The 16578-nt window shown below is 42.7% G+C and overlaps 1 protein-coding gene across 1 annotated transcript in view; it reads left to right on the top strand.

Moving 5' to 3' along the window:
- Positions 1 to 4215: 4215 nt before the first annotated feature.
- Man1a2 (mannosidase alpha class 1A member 2) overlaps positions 4216 to 16578 on the top strand; it is a 122730-nt gene continuing 110367 nt past the window's right edge. The window contains exon 1 of the mRNA XM_021157562.2: positions 4216 to 5313. Coding sequence (XP_021013221.1) covers positions 5012 to 5313 — 302 coding nt within the window. The 5' untranslated portion in view covers positions 4216 to 5011. The remainder of the gene's footprint in view (positions 5314 to 16578) is intronic.

Here is a 16578-nt window from a genome sequence, read left to right as displayed (position 1 = left end):
TCACTAATTGAGAAAATGCCTTACAGCTGGATTTCATGGGGGCATTTCTTCAACTGAAACTCCCTGTTCTGTGATAACTCCAGCTTGTGTCAAGTTGACACCACACAAAACCAGCCAGTACACTCAGCCATGAGCCTTTATAGAAATCAGTGTGAGCTGCAGCATTCCAAGGTATAGAGGCACAGTATAAACATCATCGTTCCAAAAGGGAAAGATAGCAAGACATCAAGAAACCCAGAAGGGCTAAAACCAAATCTTAACCGCTCCATTTCCAGCATCCATGGTAAGCTCTGGTGAGATCAGAATCTCTGAGGGGCTTTGTGGCCCCATCCCCAGATTCTGCCCACGGCCTGCAGAGTCTCTTAGCACAATGGTTCTCAACCTGTGCCTTGTGACCCACGGGGGGGGGGGGTCACGTATCAGATATCCTGCATTCCAGAAATTTACATTGTGATTCATAACAGAAGCAATATTACAGTTGTGAAGTAGCAACAGAAGTGATTTTATGGTTGGGGGTCACTGCAACATGAGGAGCTATAGTAAAGGGTTGTAGCATTAGGAATGCTAAAAACCACTGTCCTAGCAGATTCTCATTCCATATTGCAAGTACCCATGACTTCTTAGGGTCTTCCATGAGCTTTGGCCATTGCCTTGTGGTCTGCTTGCAGAAACAGAAACTTTGGCTCTGATGTCTACTGTACAGCTATTCAGGCTTTGACTTCTCAGTGCAAACACATGCTTGGGTTTTGTGTGCTTGCAGAACCAGCACTACATGGAGGAATCAAGGTCTGCTGAGTGTGTGAACTATATCTGAGCCTGCCTGGGCTAAGGTCGCCGAGTGCCTTGCTGGATAGTGACACGGACATGAGTTCCTATGCATTTTTTGGGCACCCTAACTCGCTGGCAGATCTGAGCACTCAAGGCATGTGCTGACTTTCTCGTCCAGTGCTTTCATCTTGACTTCTCTCCAGGCAGCCTAACCGAGATGCATAGACTAAGATCAGGGAAAGGATAGTTAGCCAGAGGAAGGTTAGGCTTGTCTGCGTTTATACATCACCTAAGTGGGAAACTTGTTATTTCCCATTGAGCTAATTTTTTTTTTAAACTATTATTTTGTGTGTGGATGTTTGCCTGCATATGTGTGTTATATATATATATACACACACACATATTCTCCTACACAACTGCAAGGTCACTGGTAGATTTATCACCCAGTAGTAGTTCAACAAATTCATCTTCTATAAGGAAGTGAGGAAGCTGTACATCCTTAGGCCCAGAGTATCTGCCTAGGCTTATTTGGGCTTGCTAACTTTCATGCAACTAACCTAAAAATTTCATAGCTTCGAACTACAAATTATCCCTGATCTTCGAGGAAAATGCTTTCTAGATGCAAATAGGAGTGGAAGGAGCAAGGCGGGAGCCTAGTTATTTCTCTAGGCATTCACTCTGGGAACACCTGGTAACTTCTCAGCTGACATCTTTCTTGGAAACCTTGGAAACCAGTTGAAATGCTGAAGGAACAGGTTCTGTAAGTAAATAAAAACCCAGCTTGTCTTTTTGCCTTACCCCCTGCTTCTCCCCATCCCTGAGTTTTGCTTAAAATAGGGCTAGGTGATGATACTTCATCTAGGAAGCCTGGATCAAGGTCAAAACTGTTTTGTTTTGTAAACAATGAAGAGTCAATATGAAGTCAACACACACAAGGAACTTTGATATTGCAGTGCTTAAGTGGATCCCGGGAATGGTCCTATCAGTTTGAAACCTGTAAGGATACATTTTATTTTGTTAACATTTAATAATTCTGATCTCGTAAAATATGAATTAACTTAAATAGATTTGTAAAAGGGAAATTACTGTTTTATCTGCCACTTTGGAACCTTGTCTACATCTTTGATCAAAGCCTAACTAAGCTTTGAAAATGAAATATTCTCTTTAGGCATCTGGAATGAAATTCCTCTTTGTTGAATACTTACCCCCTACCCCAACCCCAGTTCACCTTCTCTGCTTTCTGTGGATTGCCCTCACATGGAGGGATCAGTCTGTGTTCATCCTGGTCTGACTGGATCCACCTCCTGAAATTTGACCTTAACTTTCTCAAGTACCATTCTTTATAAATTTTTAATTTAATTAATTATAAATGCAATACAAACAGAACACATGGGGAAAATTATATATAACACCAATGTCTTAAGAATTATAATCTTTTCTAAATATTTCCCTTTACTATATTTATATGCATATTCTTATATACTTGTAACCATAATGAATACATTTGCAGCTTGTTTTTTAAAAAACATTCTTTTAACACCTTCTTTTTAGAAGTGAAAGAAAATGGAAAGGGGAGACAGGGGAAGAAGACAGAGGGAGAGTTGGAGAGGTAGAGAGGGGAGGGGGCAAAAGGAGAAGGGAGGAAGAATTGGTAATGGTTTGGAGGCTAGTGTAGGAGTGTGACAAAATAGTTGGCTGTATTTGAGTATCTACAAAAATCTGTAAAATTAACACTTTAATCTCTCAGAGAAAAATAGGCAGGGACAAGAAAGAGGACAAGGCATACAGAAGACTCGTCAGCTATAAGACTGGAACTTCCAATGTCACATTTGTAGAACGTTTGCTTTTGGTAAATTTTTCTTGCAGCTAACTGTAGTGTTAGCTAGGTAATAATAACTTCTCAAGATTTATACAACTTGCTGTCTCGTTCAGAGATTGGTGTTTTATTTCCCTCCATCTTCTCGTGGAAATGAGTGACCTCAACTGTCGGAGCACAGTGTTCCTTTTGGTTGGGCTCTCAACATTAGAGATCTATGAGACAGACACACTGTATGAACTCCGCAGTTTCTAACATCCATTCACGTGTCTCACTCAAATCTCATTCACTTTGGATCCAGCGGTGGCCCTTGGGAACACGTTTACATCTTGTGCTGGCTTTGTTTTGTAAACCAATGACTTCTTTTGTCCTGTGGTAGGAAGGTAGGGTTTGCAGAGCTTCTAGAAATGCCTAGTGGAATGTAGTTCTGAAATCTTGCCAAGGGATATGAAGTTTTCCTTGATTTCAAAGGCTGACTTCCCACCCCTGCCATTTATGGGCCTCCTCTCCAATTGCCAGCTACCAGTTAGGATGTGTGCAAGGAACAGAAGGTAAATTTAAGGAAAAAAAAAAAAGCTAAACGCAAACTAGATGCAAGAATACATATGCATTGCTAAGGTTTCTTTATCACAACCTGGTTCTTCTCAATATTATAGATAACAGAATTGACTCAGATTGTTTCAAGCCTCAACTTCAACAATATTGTCCTTTTGGTTTTTTTTTTTTTTTTTTTTNTTTTTTTTTTTTTTTTTTTTGGTTTTTCGAGACAGGGTTTCTCTTTATAGCTCTGGCTGTCCTGGAGCTCACTTTGTAGCCTTTTGGGTTTTAACACCTGCTCATTCATTCATCTTTATTATCTTTGCGGGGGGATGGTAGTGGTGGTGGTGAAGATGACTATAGAGTGTGTCCTTGGGACTGAACCACCAGGAATCTCCTGTCTGACCTAGGTAGCCCGATTCCTCAGAAAGGAACCCAGTAGAAAGCGCAAGGCTGCCATTTTAACACGAATCCGGCACGTGGCCGGTGCCACCTCCTTCTTCAACCAGCCTCGCGTGGAAGTTTGAGACCCTGATGTTGAACCCCGGCCCGGAGTCACTGTTCACTGAGGCAGGCATCAGCCTTGGCCCCCCGTAACCCGTCAGTCCCAGGAACCCCACATTCCAGCGCCACTTTCGCGATCCGAGCGCCTGGTCCTCCTCGTCCGGCCGCCGGGGCTTCCGGGGGCTCGGGGCTCCCGGCAGCGGCCAGGCCCGAGCGGCCCGGCGGGCGGGGGAGGGGCGCGGCGGCCCGGAGCGTGCGCGCGCACCTCACACTCCGCCGCCCGGGGACGCCCACTCGCGAGTCGGGGCCGCTAGCCGGCCCGCGCCCCCCACGGCTGAGCCGCTCGGCCCAACCGGTGTCAGCCGCGCAGCCGCTCCGTGCTCCTCGGGCCTCTACAGGCCAGGGACCAGCCCAGGGCCGCGGACCCGCGCCGCCGCCAGCGCGAGCGTGCGAGCCACCCGAGGCCGGGCCCTGCCGGAGCCGCCCTGCGGCCGCCCGAGGCGCGGCTGCTCGCTCGCGCGCGACCGGCCGCCCTCCCGCCCGCCCGCCTCTCCCAGGCGGTGCGAGGAATGAGCCGGCGCCGGCCCCGGGCTGTCGGTCCGAGGGCCGCGGCCCGGCTACCTCGCACGCCGCCAAGGCGCAGGGGCTCGGCCGCCGCGGCTGGGCTCGGCCGGGAAGCGGGCGGCGGGGCTAGCTGAGGAGGAGGAGGAAGAGAAGGAGGAGGAGGAGCCGGGTGGGGGCGGCCGCTCGGCTGAGGAGGAAGTTCCGCTCCTGACAGAGCGCGCGGCGGCGCGGGCGCTGTGGTGTTCGGGACGCCGTCGCCCTCGCGGCCTCGGCTGAGGGTCGCCGCTGCTACGCCCGGCGCCGCTGCTTGGAAGCCGCGGAGGCTGAGGAGCGGTGGAGTGGAGGAGGCTCCGGAGGGGGCCGAGTGGAACCGACCTGCTGCAACTCGTCGTCTTCGCCGGGCGCCTACCGGGGCGGGCAACCGCCTCTGAGCATCGCGCCGGGGCGCGGGCATGGCAGAACCCACCTTGCAGCTTCTCTGCAGTGTGGCTCGCCCGATCCACTCTCGGGAATGAAGAGGAGACTCGCGATCACCCGGTGAGGCACTGAGAGCCAAATGGCGAGAAGATCTGACGGGACAGAAATCAACGATCGCTTGGGAGGTCACCCGGGCTTCTGGATGTAATCGGAGAGCGTGAAAGAGGTGGCCTCGTAAATAATAATAATAATAAAAAAAAGCACAACAACCCTTTGAGAGGAGGAAAATTGAGTTTATTCTTTTTTTTTTTTTTTTTGGCCGAGGTTTTGAGAAACGGTTCGATGTGTTGTACATTTGATATAAGATGAGAACTTTATAAAGTATTCCGTCCAAGAGCCTAAACGATGACTACCCCAGCGCTGCTGCCCCTCTCTGGTCGTAGGATACCACCTTTGAACCTGGGGCCGCCCTCCTTCCCACATCACAGGGCTACCTTGAGACTCTCGGAGAAGTTTATCCTTCTCCTCATCCTTAGTGCCTTCATCACCCTGTGTTTTGGGGCATTCTTCTTCCTTCCAGACTCTTCAAAACACAAACGCTTTGATCTGGGCTTAGAAGATGTGTTAATTCCTCACGTAGATGCCGGCAAAGGAGCTAAAAACCCCGGAGTCTTCCTGATCCATGGACCCGACGAACACAGACACAGGTTGGTTTGTTACTTAAATTATGGTACTTCCTTTTGGGAGAGCAAGGTACAGTTCACTGCTTTCTTGTCTTTTTTTTTTTTTTTCTTCCTCCCCCCGCCCCCCATCCCCGGCCCCTGTGAATGGGTGTTGAACGTTGTTGGTTCAGAGCTGGCTAGGTAGAACCATACATAGACTGGAAGGACTCCTAGGGTTCCTTGGTTTTTCCCGGCAGAACGAAGTGTTCAGTCAGACTCTTCTGCTGTGGACAGCAGGGAGCGGAGATACAGGGAGTCACCATGCGCGTATGGAGAACGTGTTTCAGCCTTTCTGCCACCATGGGAAGTCACTGAATCTTGACAGCTTGCTAGACTTTGCTCAGCCACCAAGTCCCAATCTCTGGCTTGTGCTGTGATTTTTTTTTTTTTTTTAATGTTAAAAGGTGGGGTGTGTATATCCCTAACTGTAATTTGGCCAGTTAATCTGAATTGAGCCCTTGGCAGGGTATAGTCAAGATGAAATGAAATGGAAGCTCTGCTTCCAGCCTTTAAGTCATTTCTAGATTTTTTTACCTAAAAGGAGACTTTGGAGACAATTCGCTTTTTCCAAACACCTCTCTCCTCTCATAAGCTAATTCTTGAATGTGTGAACGAGAACTATGTATGAGACTTCACCCGAATGGTAGAACCCCTGTAGAAAATGGGTAGTGGTTTTAACCTAGTGTGAGGATTTTGAAAAAGCCTAGGTTCAAATGTGAGCCTAAGTTAAATATTTGGGACAATACACTATTGTAATGAGGGCGTTCTCACTTTGTCTGTGAAGTTAATAATTACTTGCTTGGTAGTTCATTGACTTTTGGCCTTATTGGAGTACTTCTAATAATACAGTTTCATACCATTTTTCTATACTTTGGGGTATTTGATATTTTCAACTTACATACTTTAAGAGGTTTTTCTTTAAAACTTCCCTTGCTTTGTAACTGCGAAAATCCTTACTTGGTCTGGGAAATATTTGCTGAAAAAGAAATGTTTTTTTGGACCTTATTTCCCATGGTATGTATATATGATGCAATGAACATTTGGGAAAAAATGTATTTAAGGCTGACATCAGAGCTTTTTGACAGCAGTGATGTATTCATGTCATTTAGCTATTATGATCTGCTGTCATGTACTAGTAAGTGGTTTCCTTTATATTATGTATGGGTAGAAGTTTGCAAATTTTTACTTTAAAATTGATATTAAGAGAGTTAAGAAAAGTTCTCAACTAGTTGAAGTTAAAATACTTTTGAATGAAAGTGTGTTTATGTTCATTGTACTGCACAAATTCAAAAGAATAGTTTGTCTCATAAGTAACAGTTCTTAAACTCTATAGCCCAGGAATATGTATTTATTTATTGTTATTCAGAACACCTGGTTCCTGAGTTTGGCAGTGGGAACAAGGTTGTAATGGCTAAGGGGTGGTTATTGAGCTGCATTTTCAGTTTGGGATAGGAAGAGTCAGGGTGACGGAAATGACAGTGTGTTGATGGATTTGCTTGCTTACCCAGTCAGAGGATCAGAACTCCTGTGTGAGGAGTTGAAGCAGTGAAGGAGGCAGTGCTAACGCTGACTGTGGCAGGAACAGTTTGTGTTGCTCTTTGTTTACACTTTGTTGTTGCTTCCTCTCACCTGAAAACAGTCTGCTTGGAATAATTTTACTTTGAGCAAGGAATATGTTTAAAATGACAGAAACTAATGTGCAACTATATCTTGATTAAAAGTAATTCAGAAAGATAGTCTTATAGAATTATTTGTAACTAAGATCATACTTATTTTGTGTGTAGTATCTTAGAAGGTAAAAATTGTGTTATGTGTGTGTGTGTTGTGTGCATGCTAGGGACAGGGTTGGGGAGCCTTGCAAATGGAGGGCATCAATTCTTCTTACCAGTGTTTAAGAGATACTTGTTGGGATAATGTTTCTTTCTGAATGCATACTTAGTGTAGTACCTTGGTGTTTTAGTTCAGTAGTTAGTCATTTTACAGCTTACACTGACTAAAATTTGTGATTTTTTTTTTTTTGTTTTTTGTTTTTTGAGCCAGTTTTTAATCAGCTCAAATTGTTTCCTTTGTATGACAGTGACATCTACTTTATGGGTTGTACTGAATGAGATAATACGTGCAGCGTCCTCAATATAGTTCACAATTTCAGCCAGTTATCAGGAAGACTTAGGTATTATTATCACTTATAATTGAATGTTTGAATTCTGACTTTGCTTTAAGTGTTTTGTTTCTGAAAAGCTAGGTACAGTTTGATAAATATTTTAAAGAGTACACCAGAATGTTACTATCAAAAGGAACATTTTATAATGACATTATTTTATAACTAAGTTATTAGTTAACAACAAATAATCTACTGTTCAGACTGTTCATTTAGAGCCTCCTGTGTGGATGGGTTAATGATTCAGTGATTGATTCAGTGATTCTGGTTCTCGTTGTTAGAAAGTTATACTCAGAGCAACCAGAGTTTGTAGGGAGTCCAGCATTGGGAGTGGAGGGGGAGAGAAATGAGACCAGGAAGGTTTCATTGAGGGAGAAGGGGCTCTGAAACTGTGAGAAAAAGAAAGCTAAATGAAGCAGTGATGGGAGGAGGCATGGTCAAGCAGGCTGCACAGGAGAGCCCTAGTGGGAAAAACCTGGCGTTCTTACGGGTACGAGAAATGTTCCGTGACTGATGTGGTAGACAGTGTGGTTGTGTGGCCAGGTGAAGAGAGTAGACAGGGCAGATGTGGATTTACAATTCCTGCCTATCCCCTAGTTACAGAAGCTTGAATTAGTTCCTGGCATGCACAACGTGGGAGATTCATGTGACAGTCTAGATTTCTGGCTTTTCTTAAAAGAATTTGAGACTAGAGCAACACTCAAGTGTCTATTTTCCGATGGCTAACACTCAGTCGGAATCTGGCTCCCTCTTGACAGGCGTGTGCTCTCCATTTTATGCCACTCACTTAAGGTGTCCAATAACATCATAAATCAATGCTCAGCCTGCCGGTGGTTAAGTTTGCATCTCTAGGCTGGACTCAGGGTCTGCTGCTAAGTGTTTTGGTCTTCATTCTGAGTAGCTGCTGGGAAGTCACTGAAGCAAAGTGAAAAAAATTCATTTTGAATTTAAAAAACAAAACCAATTACTTTTGTGCAGGGCAACCAAAGTTGAGGGTCTAGGACGCAGCAAATTGACTGGCCATATTAGTAATTCTGTGAGAGAAGATAAATTAGTGAGAAATGAAGTTGAATTAAGTTTTAGGGACCTGTGGTTGGCTGAGTATAGAAGTTAAGGTAGGAGGAGAGAGTGGAAAGTAACTTCTGAGTTTCTCTTTTGTATGGTCTTGCATTAATACAAACTTCTTTTTTTTTTTTCTGTTAATAGCTTTGTTTATTTTATTACAATTTTTTGCCTTTATTTAATAATGATTTTATGTGAAGTTAATGTTTGCTTAGCATGTTCCCTTTTGTTAAGCAGCTTACACAGTTTTTCAGTAAACTTTTTATATGTTTATAAAGCATTTTTAAAGTACCAGTCCACTGTCAAGGTGATAATAGCACAAATTGTATTAATAGTTTAAAATTAGATTTGTGATTTCAAATCATCACAAATAGGAATTTGTTATAGTGCTCATTTATGTTATTATAATATATGCTGATTTACATAAAAGGTATCTTTTTAGCTTATGTATAGACAGTTTCCTTTCATTTTTCAGTCTTTCATTTTGAAACTGACATTGCTTATATAATGACATTGTACAAATGAGATTGACCTCCCCATGTGTTTGTTTAAAACATTGAACATATATTTGTAATTTATCCTTTAGTCAGGATCATGTTAGTTCAAATTGAATACTTGAGAGTTTTGTGTGTTTATTTCTAGTTGCTGTCTGTCTGTCTCAGCTGATGTTATTACATTACCTGGTACAAATTACACACTTGTCCCTGTCCCTCCGGTAAACCATCACACACTTAGGACAGGGTTAGGGGGCCTGGGGTTACCCTTGGGGGAGCCCCTGTGATTTCTCCAGTCCTCTGAGGACTGGGAGTCTGGGCACTGGCTGGAGACTGGGTGGGGAGTGCAGCTTGGCTGACAGCAGATCTGCAAGGCAAGGTCCCTCACCTTGGCTGCCTGGCTGGGGCTGGAGGTCACAGCTGCATCCCACTGGGCCTTGAGCAGCTTGCTGGGCTTCAGAGCCTGGAGAGCTTCTGGGGAGACCTCTTTCATACTTTCCAAAAGAGTGTAGTTCCCACCAGGGTCCTCCGACAAATCACAGAGTAGTGGGGGCTCATGAGAGCTAAGAGGGTTGGCAGCATGACAGGTAGGCTCTGAAGTGGTGTCACTGTGGGCAGAGCCTGGTGTCTGGTAGTTTTCTTGTTTTTGTTTTTGGAGATAGGGTTTCTCTGTATAGCCCTGGCTGTCCTGGAACTCACTTTGTAGACCAACCAGGCTGGCCTCGAACTCAGAAATCCACCTGCCTCTGCCTCCCAAGTGCTGGGATCAAAGGTGTGCTCCACAACCGCCCGGCCTGATAGTTTTCTTAAAGGGAAAAAAAAAATGTAGGCTTTGGAGTAGAAAGGACCTAAAGTGGAATGTAGTTTTTATTTGGTGGCTATGTGACAGTGTAGTAGATGTAATCATCTTGAACCTACAGTGACCATTACCAGTCACATCAGACTAGAGTGTACTGTTAGCCAGTGTTGAGGTGGATTAACTCTGGAAGCAGGGCAGGAGGATCTCTGAGAGTTCAAAGCTAGCCTGATTTACATAATGAATTCCAGGCTACCCAAGGCTATCTAGTGTCTCAACAAAACAAAAACTCAAACAAATGTCAAAACCCACAGAAGTGTTGTAATGAGAGATTCTTGCATTCTCTCCTCTTTCATATTTTTATTTATGTTTGTGTGAATCTCCCTCTCTAGGTGTATGCTGTGCAAGAGTGCACTTACCTGCAGAGGCCAGAGGCGTTAGATCCCCTGGAGCTCCATGCGCTGGAGTTGCAGGCCTTTGTGAGCTGTTGGATGTGGGTACAGGGAGTCGACCTTTTGTACTCTTCACCACTGAAGCAGACCCTCAAATTCTTTATTCACGTCCAGATTGCTGGCTTTTGCTTATGATCTGGCATTGCTCTTTAGTGCTTGTATTCGTTATTTCCTAGTCACTGTGACGAGGTGCTAGACAAGAAGATTCCTTTTGCCTCGAAGCTGAGGAATGCATGCAGTTACATGGCAGTGGGAACAACTTGGACTGTAGTGCTGAGGGAGCAGAAAGGAATCCTAGTGCATAGCTGGTTTGTTTCCCTTTTATTTAGCCCGTGAACCTAGTCCATTGGATGATGCTCCCCAACTATAGGTGGGTATCTTTTTCTCAGTTAAATGTTTCTGGAAACACCCTGGACAGACATATCTGACATGCCTTGCAGTTGTAGAGGAAGCCCTGAGCGAGTGAAGTCTTGAGTGAATGAGTGTTGTTGGCATGGGCCCAGTCTTGCCAAGGACTCTGAGTAGACCCATGGGAAATCGGCAAACCTATTCCCGTGTGGTTCAGGCTCAGAAAAGCAAAGTTTGACTGTTTACTGATAAGTGATCAGGGTGTATGAAAGCTAGCAACTACATGGTTACAGCTGGAGACTGCTTGCCAACAGAGACCCCCCAACCCCCGAAACTAGCCAACTCCTCCTCATGTGCTGTAAATGAATTCCTGAGGTTCTGGATTGTAGAGGTAGTAGCTACCATTCCATCAGCGTGTGTACACCTCTACCTGACCCCATCTTTTCTGTACATGGGTCTGGATATATGTTCTTCATTCTCTCACTGACCCTAGTCAAGGCTTCTGGACCTAAGCCAGCAGGATGACACAGTGCCTTACTAGTGAGCTAGGTATTTATTAATTTAATCAAGTTGGCAGTTGAAATTCACCATCATAAGTCTACGTCCTTGTCAACTTGCCCAAACACATTTTTTTTTTTTTTTTTTTTTTGGTTTTTTGAGACAGGGTTTCTCTGTGTAGTCCTGGCTGTCCTAGAACTCACTCTGTAGACCATGCTGGCCTCAAACTCAAAAAAATCTACCTTCCTCTGCCTCCCAAGTGCTGGGATTAAAGGCGTGTGCCACCCCTGCCCGGCTCAAACACGTCTTTTTAGTTTTAATATTCTACCTCCACCCCCTATAGGCTAATGGCTGCTTCATAGTGCAAACTATGTTCATTCCAATTTCAGAAGTCCTCAGAGTCTTAACAGTTTCAATGCTATTCAAAATAGCTAAGATCTCTTTTGAGACTCAAGGCAATCTCTTAACTATAGGTCTCTCAACTCATAAAATTGACAACAAATAAACAAAAAACCCAAGTTATTTATTTCCATATACAATGGCACAGTATATAAACATTCCTACTCCTAAAAGTAGTAATGACATTTCAATGAAAGAGAAGGCCAAAGTACAACTGAAATCAAGCAGGACAAGTGCCAAATTATGTGGCTACATGTCTGGTATCCATGGTTCCTGATAACATATGGACTCCAACAACGTTGGGTAGGCCTTCCCTTCCGGTTCTGTTGTCTATAATACAGCATACTTATCCTATGCTAGTCTATGCCTTCCCTGCAGTTGTTTTGCAGATATGCCAGGTCCCAGCATCTCCAGTTTCCTGGGATTTGTTTCTGTTGTAACTTAGGTTTCACCCTTATAACTTTATGCAGTGGCTTCTTAGAACTTCCTTGCAGGGTATCCGGCCTTGTGTTGCCTGGCTTCAGTAGATTTCTGGAACCTTGGTACAAGCCTCCATGACCCTGTAATTCTTTAATTTTGCATGTGTGTGAAACCAGCATTGTGTGTACAACCCTGCCAAGTTTTAATGCCAAGTCAAAATGTAGTCTGGCATCCTATTTTACAAGGCCTCTATGTGCATTGGCAGTTGAACTTGGGAAGACACTTCCCTAGGCAGGTATTTTCTAGTAGGAAACCCCTTCAGCAGCATTCTGAATGCAGGCTCTTTTCAAAAGAATTTGCATTTTACTAGCTAAGTCTTCAGTGGGTGGGGTTTTGCCCTAAGAAGGAATATTTCTCTTTTAAAAAAAATATTTTAAAATTTATGGTGTGTGTGTGTGTGTGTGTGTGTGTGTGTGTGTTGTATGCATGCTGTGGTGCAAGTGTGAAGATTAGAGAATGGAATGGTTCTTTACACCATGTGGGTTCCAGAGATTGATCTCAGGTTATAAGGTTGTATGTAAGTGCCTTTCCCGAATGACCCAACTCTTTGTCTCTAGAGGGACCTTTTTTGTTGTCCTAGTACAAAATGAGTGACTTCTCTTTGATTGCCTTACTCTCTCAACTTACCCTCTTTTAAAGAAAAGTGGTTTTTAGATTACCTAATTATATGTATGTACATAAATTTTGCACATATGTGCTGATACCCAAGGAGGCCAGAGGAAGGTGTTGGATTCCCTGGATCTAGGGTTAGAGGTAGTTGTGAACCTTCTGATATGTGTGCTGAGAATTAGACCCAGACCCTGTGCAAGAGCAGTGCGTCCTCTTAACTGCTGAGCTGTCTGAACCCCATAATCTCCTTAGTAACTGAAGGTTCTTTGCCTATGTCTACCATGTCTAGAACTTTAAGCTTACTCATGCTCCTTTTCTTGTTAAACTGTACATTTTCCCTATTTTTCTGTTCTCCCTTATTATAAATCAGGGCAAGAGCAGTGGGTAGTAACCATGCCACAGCCTCAACACTCTGCTATAGTGAAATTCCTCTGCTAAACAAAGTAGTCCATTATTTTTTAATTTAGCTCAAGTTGTCTGGACACAAGCAAGACACAGCTATATTCTTTTCTAGAATGTAATATGAATGTCCTCTAGTCCAGTTTCCAGCTGAGTTTTTATTTCTGTCTGAGGCCTTGTGAGCTGTGACTTCACTTGTTTGCATTTTTATTGGCTTTCTGTTCCTCTGTACTTCTCCCAGAATGGCCTGTTAAGTTCCATTTACAGCATTCTAGGGCATCACCCAAGGACTAAACCTCTTCCTAATTTTGACTCCTGTTGCCCCAATCCATCCATATATATATATATCTATATATATATATCTCGGATAGAAAGTATTTACAGTAAATCAGATTTATTTAAAAAGTGTTCTTTGGCTTTCATATAACCTTAAATGCAAAAGCAGGTTTGCATACTAATGATATGGATGTGTTTATTTTTACATAAAGAATTAAATCTGTGGCTACTTTAAAAAAAGAAATCCTAGTTAAATATTTGATAATGCAGGAAATAGAACATCTTCATTTTTCAGTTGATTAGTATTTTAATTTTATAATCATCAATGCTGAGAATTCTGTTTCACATAAATTAGTATAAAATGGCAAAATGTATAAAAGCATTTTTCTGTCTGTCTGTCAATCAATCATCTATCTATTGTATGTATGTATGTGTATATGTGTATATATATGTGTGTATGTGTGTGTGTGTATCTGAATATGCACATGCCATAGGACTCATTTGGAACCCACATGGTTGTCAGAGGATGGCTTGTGGGAGTTAGTTTTCTCTTACCACCATGTGGTTTCTGAGGATCAAACTCAGGTCATTAGGCTTGACAGCAAGTGCATTCACCTGCTGAGCCATCCCGCTGGCCCACAAAAGGCACGTTTTAAGCTGTTTTCAGAAATTGCTGGAAATTCTGCCATAACCTCAAGCCAAAATTCATTTAATGATTTTTAAAATAAAACTGAAACCAGCAACTGACATAGCATCTTTAAAAGTCAAACCTTTTAATATTATACAAAGATAAACTAATACATGCTGATTAAAATACCAGAAGAATTGGCTTTCATAGTTGAATTTCTATTTTTTTAAGGACAAACATATACAATAAAACATTGCAGCCGGGTGGTGGTGGCGCACGCCTTTAATCCCAGCACTCGGGAGGCAGAGGCAGGCGGATTTCTGAGTTCGAGGCCAGCCTGGTCTACAAAGTGAGTGCCAGGACAGCCAGGGCTACACAGAGAAACCCTGTCTCGAAAAAACCAAGCAAGCAAGCAAGCAAACAAACAACATTGCAGCTAACAGCATGCAGTGTTCTTGAAACAGAGTTTATTGACATTGCATGGTGTATCACATCACAAGTGTCCATGTCGTGTATTCAGAATCAGGGTTGCAGTGAAGTCATGTGATGAACTTGGGTGAGCATTGCTAGAGACACCCCAGAATCATTCCATGTTAGCTGTTGAGTACATCTTTGGTTATTGCATATTTGCTGTTGCCATATTTCCATGCCTCCTGCATTTAGTTGTGCGTTTCCATCTGTGCTCCTGACCCACATTTTAAGAAGCTGAGTTCTAGTAGAGCCAAAGTCTTCTTATCTCCTCCTGTAGACCAGTTCCAAAGGACTCTAAAATGTGTGGGCAGGCTGTCACAGCAGTGACAGGCCCTACTTCTTGGTTCCAGCTTTCTATATTAATTACTTTTCTTTGCTGTTGCCAAATACCGAATAGGAAGCAACTGAAGGACAGAAAGGTTCTTTTTGACATTTAGTTTAGAATGCAGGTCGGGGAAGGCATGGTGGGAGAGGCTTGGCTCAAGGTCCTGACCAAGAAATAGGGGAAGGGACTGTCCATATTCATCTATCTCTAGCCAGTGGATGGTACTCTCCATCTTTAGGGTGGGTTCCTCAATCTAGTTAACTGTTTTTGGAACTCAAACAGACATGTTCAATGGAGTGCCTTATTAATGCCCTCAGTGTTTATTGTTTTAATCAAGTTCATAATTTAAATGAGTCATTATAGTAGAAGAGTTACAGATTTAAATAGCAGTATTTCATTTTTAATTTTCTTCCTTTTTTTTTTTTTTTTTACTCCTTTGATATATTTTCTGTGTCTTTAGACCCCTAATATGTTTATTTTATATTTTAAGACAAGGTCTTGCTATGTAGCTCAGATTTGCCTTGAACTATTGACTTTTCTGCCTCAGTCTTCCAGGGTGGCACAATAATAGTGATATATACAGTTGTTACACCCAGTGCCTATCTCCTTCTTAAGACTTTTGGCCCTTTTGAGGGTTTGCTGTTTTGTCTTGTGTTACATCTGTTGACTATTCCATGACCTATTTAACTCTTGGTTATTTGTCTTGCTTCTCTTTACTTAGATATGGATTATATAGAGACTGTGAACTTCGTATTTGTGATCAACAGTCTAAAGTTGGTGCTTTTCTTATTATTTTTGTTCTTTGGATAGGAATACTGAATGACTACTTTTTTAAACTTCATAGTTGAAGAACAAGCAATTTAAGCTTTTATGAAGTTCTCAAGTTGAGAATACAGTTGGTAGTGGACAGTCTCTATGATTCCTTCAGCACACAGAGCTTAGCTGTTTTTTCTGGTTCCTCTGTACAGATCCTCCAATAGTTTATCTCAGATATAATGAAGGTGATTGGAATGTAAGGTAAGAGGTGTGAAGAGCTCTGTATATAGGAAAGTCTAGGTAGTGCTCTAGACTTTTCTGAAGGTTCTGATCTATCTCAGGCACACAGTTGGCCTTTCACTGAGATCAGGGGTACTTGCTAGGGAGGTAGATGAGTATTAAGGACGGCCTGGTTGTTTTAAAAGAGGGCATCTGGTTTCTGATGCTAACTTTGTGATGGCTGCTTGGTTATTGTTTGTTTTTGATTTTTTGATAGTCTGAGTTTTTTGTTTTGTTTTTTCCTCCACTTTAAATCATTTCTTTTTTCTTTCACAAGTGTAATCTGGGAGACACTGTACTGTGAGCTGCCCACTCACAGGATAACCTTTTGTATATTATTTAAAGCCTAATTTTCATATGAAGCAAAAATGCCTATAGCTCTGCATTATTAGTTTAGCATTTTGAAACAACAGGATGTTTTTTAATTTTTGTATTAGATATTTTAAGATATGAGTATTAGATGCCATAATAGGTGGACGGTATTTATTATTATTGTTATTAAAACATGTGTTTTAAGGAAATAAAGTTTCTTTTGGCTTTCTTAAGAGTCTATGGCTAGAAAGCTGGGCAGTGGTGGCACACGCCTTTAATCCCAGCACTCGGGAGGCAGAGGCAGGCGGATTTCTGAGTTCGAGATCAGCCTGGTCTACAAAGTGAGTTCCAGGATAGCATGGGCTATACAGAGAAACCCTGTCTCAAAAAACCAACCCCCCAACCCCCCCCCCAAAAAAACCCCCAAAAACCAAAACCAAAACCAAAAACAAAACGGTAGAATATAATTTAGGAGGACAATTTATATAATAATCATTTCAGTCAACAT

This window comes from Mus caroli, chromosome 3, assembly GCF_900094665.2.
Source record: "Mus caroli chromosome 3, CAROLI_EIJ_v1.1, whole genome shotgun sequence".
NCBI classification, from domain to species: Eukaryota; Metazoa; Chordata; class Mammalia; order Rodentia; family Muridae; genus Mus; species Mus caroli.
Note: the sequence above shows the minus strand (reverse complement) of the source record. Positions and strands in the feature narration are given on the sequence as shown.